This window comes from Aedes albopictus, chromosome 3 (genome assembly GCF_035046485.1).
Source record: "Aedes albopictus strain Foshan chromosome 3, AalbF5, whole genome shotgun sequence".
In the NCBI taxonomy this organism is placed as follows: Eukaryota; Metazoa; Arthropoda; class Insecta; order Diptera; family Culicidae; genus Aedes; species Aedes albopictus.
The window spans coordinates 42,316,964-42,324,279 of NC_085138.1; the positions used below are offsets into that span (position 1 = coordinate 42,316,964).

Here is a 7,316-nt window from a genome sequence, read left to right on the forward strand (position 1 = left end):
GATTCCCCCTGCAGATCTAGACTGATTGTGATTTTTGTGATGATTGCAATCCTACGAGAAATAATAGTACTTACAGTGTTGTGTAAGTAACTGGATGGAATGCAAAGGATGCATATTAATTTAACAAGACAAGTTCAGCAAACCTAAGGCAAAAAGTGCACTTCAATACATAACGCACTTCCACTGATCTAACTCTCGCATCTCCATGTCTGCCCACATCCAAACCACTAGATGTGTGGTGTTCAATTATATGTCATCCAACCTATCCAACAGGTCTCCACTTAACCTCAGAGTGGCTGTACCTGGCTGCCTACTGCACTCACGCCAGTCTCCCAAATGCGATAATGAACGGGTGACGTATGATTTCCCTTTCACGCCAATTACCCGATCAGCAGTGAGGTAATAATACATCTTCGATGCCCGGACTAATAATAGAATATTCAAGAGCTAGCCATACCTTTTCCGAAAATTGAAAACTATTAAAAGCACCTGCACATCCGACTTCTCCGAGTATTTCGGTTTTACGTCGCGTGCAATGATGAAGTCGCGGATTGTTGTGCTGGTTTTGATTGGTGCTTCCATAATCGGAACCGTTTCCGGAAGACGAAAAATCCAGTGTCGGTTATTTCAACCGGGAGTGGATTCAACCACGGCTGTAACCCCCGTTGCCGGTCAACAATTTCTAAATAGTACGGACTTTGAGACGATTATGATGAAGCTGGACGCGCTGGATCTGCGGATGGTGAAGGCAGAGTTCGCGCTGTTGAACACGGTCCAGACGATCGCTGCCGATATAGAGAACTTGGGCCAGGTTGTGGAGAAACTGGCCTGGGTGGCGAGCCAAACCGAGTTGTCCAGCAGCTTTGTGGAACATCACGTGAAGGCGATCGAGTTCAATTTGACGATGCTTCAGAAGGATGTTCGGGATTTATTGAATGTTCAACAGCGGCTGCCAACGAGGACGTATATTGAAAATGCACTGGTTAAGTTGAGATTCCATCAGCAGCAGCAGCAGGCTGAGGGAGAAAATGAGAATCCGGAGCCGCTGACGAAGATGGTGGAGAATATGATGATGGACGACCATATGTACGAGTACTGTGATCAGTTGCCGGAGACTAAAGAATCCGGGGTTTACATGGTTATGCCGGATGGGGACTTCCGGGAACCGATGAAAGTGTTCTGCAATCAGACTTATTTGGACGGTGGGTGGACTGTGATCCAGCGACGGTTCAATGGAACAGTTAACTTTTACAGGGATTACAATGAGTATGTGCGAGGGTTTGGGAAGCTGGATGGTGGCGAGTTTTGGCTGGGTTTGGAAAGAATTCATCGGTTGACGTATTCGGCTCCGCACGAGTTGGCCGTGGTTCTGGAGGACTGGGAGGACGAAAGTCGGTATGCGCTGTACGAGAATTTTGAAATCGCCGGGGAATTCGAGCACTATAAGGTGACAAAACTGGATGGATATAAAGGAGATGCCGGTGATTCGATGAACTATACACTGAATGCCAGATTTACCACGTTCGACCAGGATCACGACACCAACGAGAAGCATAACTGTGCCGTCAAATATCACGGGGCGTGGTGGTACAAAGCTTGTCACTCTAGGTAAGATTGTATCGGTTCAGACTTTTTATTTTCTAATTAATAGGAATTTTCGTTATCCACACAGTAATTTGAATGGAAAATACCTCCGCGGCAAGACGACTGAGTTTGGATCGGGGATGAACTGGGACACGTTCCATGGTATGAGTTATGCCTTGAAGTCCTCGACCATCATGATTCGTCGACGGTTGGATTTGATTCCTGTGGGAGCAATTCAGGAAATTTACTTGTATGAAGATAGGACGCGACATAAAGTATCCCAGGAGGGATTGACGGAGTCGTTGGACAATGCCATCAATAACGAGGAAGTATCTGTACCAGAGTGATTGAAATAAACCCAGTTGAAAAAGCAAATGTTGATTGGAACACATTTGTTCGAAAATCCTTGTCCTGGTTTTGTATTATATCATTTATCATTGCATATTCGATTTTAAAAGCAGCCATTTTAAGACCAACTACAATCGATGTATACAATTATCATTGAAGATTTTTTAAGTATGAGAAAACATTGATCTGTGTTCAGTCTGTGCAGCCTCTGGCTGAAGACGGTGTGAATTGTCTTTTAAAAATCTCCCTTATTATAAAACATGGTAAACTTTCTGGGTTTAGTGGAAGAGCCCTGGAATGAGATTGTAACATAAGGCTGAAATTCAAAAGGCTGAGTGCACAAAAAGCTGAATACGAAAGGCTGAAATCTAGAAAGTGTAACATAAGGCTGAAATTACAAAAGGCTGAAAATTCGAATATGCATATATAAGTTATAACACTTCTTCCTTTTTCATGGAGAAACGCCCGAACTGAGATCGAGCCTGCTTTTAAGCTTTAGCATATCGTGTAACAGGCAAAAGATACTTAATGCTAAAGGGAGTCAAGAAAATTTTCATAATGAAAAGTTCTTGGTACGAACGCGAATCGTACGCGTAGCCTTCGGCATGAGCCCTAGTTTCGAAACTGAGCTTATAGTGAAAAGTTTATGGTGCATACCAACGAACATAAAAGGAACAGAGAATATTCATATCGTTAATTTATCCTTCTTTGAACATGAGCAATTCTTTTGAGTCATATTGATTTGGAGATGGCTGTCGTTACGGCTACTAAAACAATATCAGAGATTTTTCCTTCTTGAAAATATGTACATATATCAGGTATCAGGTATCAGAAGGCCGGCTCCAGAGGCACGTTATCCTCCATTTGGGACATTTGTGCCATCGCCAAAATAACAGCCTATTTCATCATCTACCTGAGGGAAAAGGAAGGAAAAAGGATTTGGATGGGGATAGGGACAGGTAGGGAAATAGGAAAAATACCCTGGAAGAGGGTACTAACGCACAAGCGTACCACAATGGGTTCAAACAGCGCCCTGAAAAGGGCACTGTAATAACGCATAAAGCGAAAGAGAGCCTATAGCTCTTTACCACAGCGGGTTAAGAACAACAGAATATCCTGAAGATTCAGGTTTCTGAAGTCAGTTTCACTTAATAAGTGTTTACCGAATACTCGGAAACGCAGTTGCGCGAAAACTGGACAGTTACATATCAAATGATACGAAGTTCCATAATCGGATTCACAGCTATCACAGGCAAATGAATCAGCTTGCTGAATATTCGCCATGTGATAGCTGAGTCGGCAGTGGCCAGTCAATGCTTTGACCAGCATGCTGCAATTCTGCTTAGACAGATTAGTTAGATACTTCGCCACCCGTAGAGATGGCTCAGCACTATACAATTTGGTTTGACGACATGACTCCAAACTATTCCAATATTGTCTGTGTTGAGTGACAGCCCAGGTGTGAATCTGAAGCTTAATCCAACACTTCGATATCGGAATAGCTGGCTCAGGGCCAATGAAGTCATGTGATGCTCCAGAGCGAGCTAACTCATCAGCCAATTCATTTCCAGCGATGGAAGAATGACCAGGTACCCATAGAAGGTGAACAGCGTTTGCTGAATTCAGCTCCTCGATTTGAGTTCGACAAGCGATAACTATCTTCGACCTGGAGTTCGCCAAAGCAAGTGCTTTAATAGCAGCCTGGCTATCTGAACAGAAGTATATTACTTTGCCCATTACGTGCTGCTGAAGTGCTGATTGCACTCCGCACATAAGAGCAAAGTTTTCGGCCTGAAAACGGTGCAGTGTCTACCAAGTGAATAAGACTGATACAGCCTTAGCTCACGAGAATAAACACCAGCACCTGCTCGACCTTCGAGAAGGGAGCCATCAGTGTAACATACGATGCCGTCTGAAATACTTCTTTCCAGATAACCAGATGTCCACTCTTCCCGGGAAGGGAATTTCGTGGAAAATGTCCTATATGGAAAATTACAAGCAATTGTAAGATCACTTGGAGCAAGGACAATTTTGTCCCAATTCACCAAAAGTGGAAACAACGAGGTGTGTGTTGAACTGCGGTTCACAGGAGTTTCCTCTAGTAGACCGAGTACCCGTAACCGGTAAGTGCAAGAAAGGGCTTCTTGTTTGAGATGAATGTGTAGTGGGGCAACGTCAAAGAGAACTTCTAGCGCTGCCGTAGGAGTTGAAGAGAACGCTCCAGACATCGCCATTAAGCACATCCTTTGGAGATGGCCTAATTTTGATTGGACCGTTCTCACTTCACCCTTTTGCCACCACACAAGACATCCATAAGCCAATATTGGCCGAACCACAGTTGTGTAAATCCATTTGATATACTTGGGTTTTAGACCCCAAGTTGTACCAAAAGTACGCCGGCATTGCCCGAAGGCCATACAAGCTTTCTTGATTCTGAACTCAATGTGAGGTGTCCAGGAAAGCTTGGAATCAAGAATGACTCCAACGTACTTTACCTGTTCAGTCTCATCGATTTCAGAATCAAAGAGACGCAAAGGTCGAATGCCATTACGGTTTCGCCTTTCCGTGAAAAGAACAATAGATGTTTTACTCGGATTAACCGAAAGGCCATATTGGCGGCACCAACCCTCAACTACCTGAAGGGCGTTTTGCATCAGGTCGAAAAGGGTGCTGATGCACATACCAACTAGCAATGTTAGGTAGTCGGCGGCAAAACCATAAGTAGGAAAACCGCTATTATTGAGTTTCCTCAATAGCGTATCTGCTACGAGATTCCACAAAAGCGGTGATAAGACTCCCCCTTGGGGGCATCCACAAACACTCAATTTCCTAATCCCTGCTAGACGCAATGTCGAGAAGAGATATCGGGTTTCGAGCATTTGGTGAATCCAATTGGAAATCATTGGAGATATACCATGACTCCGTGCGGCTTCCAATATGGCATCGAAAGGCACGTTGTCAAAGGCACCCTCGATATCTAAGAAAACACCCAAACAAGATTGTTTTTGAGCGAATGCTTTCTCGATATCGTAAACAACCTTGTGTAAAAGAGTCACAGTGGACTTACCAGATTGGTAGGCATGTTGGTTCACATGAAGAGGCACGTTGGCCAGATGAACATCACGGATATGATGATCCACAATGCGTTCTAAGCATTTCAGAAGAAAAGAGGTCAAACTGATAGGTCTGAAACTCTTTGCTTCTTCATACGACGCACGACCCACTTTCGGAATAAACTTTACAGTAATATCCCTCCAGGATTTGGGAATATACCCTGTAGCAAAACTGCAAACAAGTAGTCTTTTCAAAACATGTTTGAAATAATCAAATCCCTTCTGAAGCAAAATAGGATAAATCCCATCTGCCCCAGGAGATTTGAAAGGAGCAAAGCTATTAAGAGCCCACTCAATCGATTCTATAGTTACAATACTCCGAGCCGAAGCTAAAGAATCATAACTACAAGAAAAGACATCAGGATCATCCGAAGATGTAATATCCACACATCCAGGGAAGTGTGTGCTGAATAAGCATTCCAGAACTTCCTCATCAGAGGAAGTCAGATCGCCATTTGGCAAACGAAGTTCGTTCACCCGGAAATCCTTAGATTTCGCAAGGATTTTGTTTAACCGACTGACTTCACTCAAGCTGGAAACATTTGTACAAAGGTTTTTCCAGCCGGATCGTTCAGCAGACCGGAGAGCTTTCCTGTAGGCCTTGCGAGCCGACCTGAAAGCCTCCGAACCAGCCGAACGTCGTCTGTTCCAACTCTTTCTACATTGTTTCCTGAGTTTCGCCAGATCAGAGTTCCACCAAGGGGTTCCTCTTGTGATCTTCACAGACCGTAGAGGGCATGCTTCTTCAAAAGCTTCCATGATGAAGGTCGTTGTAGTATCAACGGCATCATCTAAATCACTTGGAGTGTCAATGGATGGTGAATATCCATGAAATTTGGCTGCAACCAAATCAGTATAAAGATCCCAGTTTGTTGACCGAGGATTCCTGAAACGCAATGTTTGCGAAGTAACATTTAAATGTTCAAAAAAGATATAGCGATGGTCAGATAAAGATTCTTCATTTGACACATGCCAATTGGTCAGCTCGTGACTAATTCTGCTAGAGCAAAGCGTTATATCTAACACTTCCTCTCTAGCAGATACCATGAAGGTTGGGCGGTTGCCAATGTTAAGTAATGCAAGATCTGTACTACTTAAGTACTCCATCAAACTGGAGCCTCTCAAGTTAATGTCTGAGCTGCCCCAGATGATATGGTGAGCATTAGCATCACTGCCAACAATTAGCGGAAGGCCTTTTGAAGTGCAGTATGCGATGACTTGTTTGAAAGCATCCGTAGGGGATGGTTCATCATGTGGTAAATACACAGAACAATAGACGTATTTCCTGTTGAGGTTTCCAACAGATACATCGATTGTGATAGCACATACATCTCTGGTGGTTAGTTCAGAGATGAGTGTAGCAACTATTGCGTTGTTGACAAGCACACAGGCTCGAGGCATGACACGCGAGTTTGCCATTTCATGTTTACTGAAAGTGCCAAACACCGGGTTCACAAGGTTTCCTAGATAGAAATTTCCCTTACGAAAGTAAGGTTCTTGTACCAAGGCCACTTGGGCTGTACCATTTTGCATAAGTCTGCAAAGATTGATCGTTGCTGTTCTTTTATGCTGAAGATTGATCTGAGCTATCCTAACCGTAGCCACTACCCAAACTAGGTAAGATTAAACTCTTCGCAACAGCAGCACAACAAAGAACAGCAACAATAAAACCAAATCAGTATCGATTGGAAAACGCCAAAGGCGAGGATACACAGAATACACTGTGTAAATCGCATAATGCGAAACCATATAGGTGAAAATTTAAACTAATTAACAACATCTTCATAATCCCGCCCTTATTTAGCCTCAAGTGAGACTAAAGAAGGGCAGCTGATTGTCTCGGAGAAACACAAGGTCCACTGCACCATTGCTCCGGTTAGCGCAGTAAGGGCTACATACTGTGGAGGGCGCCCTGGTACTCCACAGGCTCCGTTAGCGGTTAGGTTTTTATTAGACCCCCCTAGCCATTCATTCCTAGGCACGGTAAGCATAAAGCCGCATCACACCATGAATTAGGGATCACCTGTTGGTGGATTCTTACCACCGGAACAGGCGGTCCGTAGTGTTATTCTTAGCCAATTGAGACAATCGCTACCGACACTACACAGCTATCTAGGCTGATCGAGAAAAGAAGTTAATATTGATGATCAACTTCATACGGACTCGAACAGCCGAGTCTTGCCGACTTCTTGAAAATATGTATGTATATGCTATTCTTTTGAAAAATACTGTCTTAGTAATGTGGGCGTTCTTTAATCCATAGCATTACGG

At 43.7% G+C, this 7,316-nt stretch overlaps 1 protein-coding gene across 2 annotated transcripts; it reads left to right on the plus strand.

Moving 5' to 3' along the window:
- Positions 1-239: 239 nt before the first annotated feature.
- LOC109407027 (fibrinogen-like protein 1) lies at positions 240-1,949 on the plus strand. Of its 2 annotated transcripts, none has more exons than XM_062860607.1 (2): positions 240-1,608; positions 1,652-1,949. In XM_062860607.1, the coding sequence occupies exons 1-2, from the start codon at positions 536-538 to the stop codon at positions 1,929-1,931; spliced, it is 1,353 nt and encodes a 450-aa protein (XP_062716591.1). In that variant the 5' UTR covers positions 240-535; the 3' UTR covers positions 1,932-1,949. The 2 variants fall into 2 exon arrangements, with proteins under 2 accessions (XP_062716591.1, XP_062716592.1); XM_062860608.1 differs by having other exon boundaries at positions 1,673-1,949.
- The last annotated feature ends 5,367 nt before the right edge of the window (positions 1,950-7,316 follow it).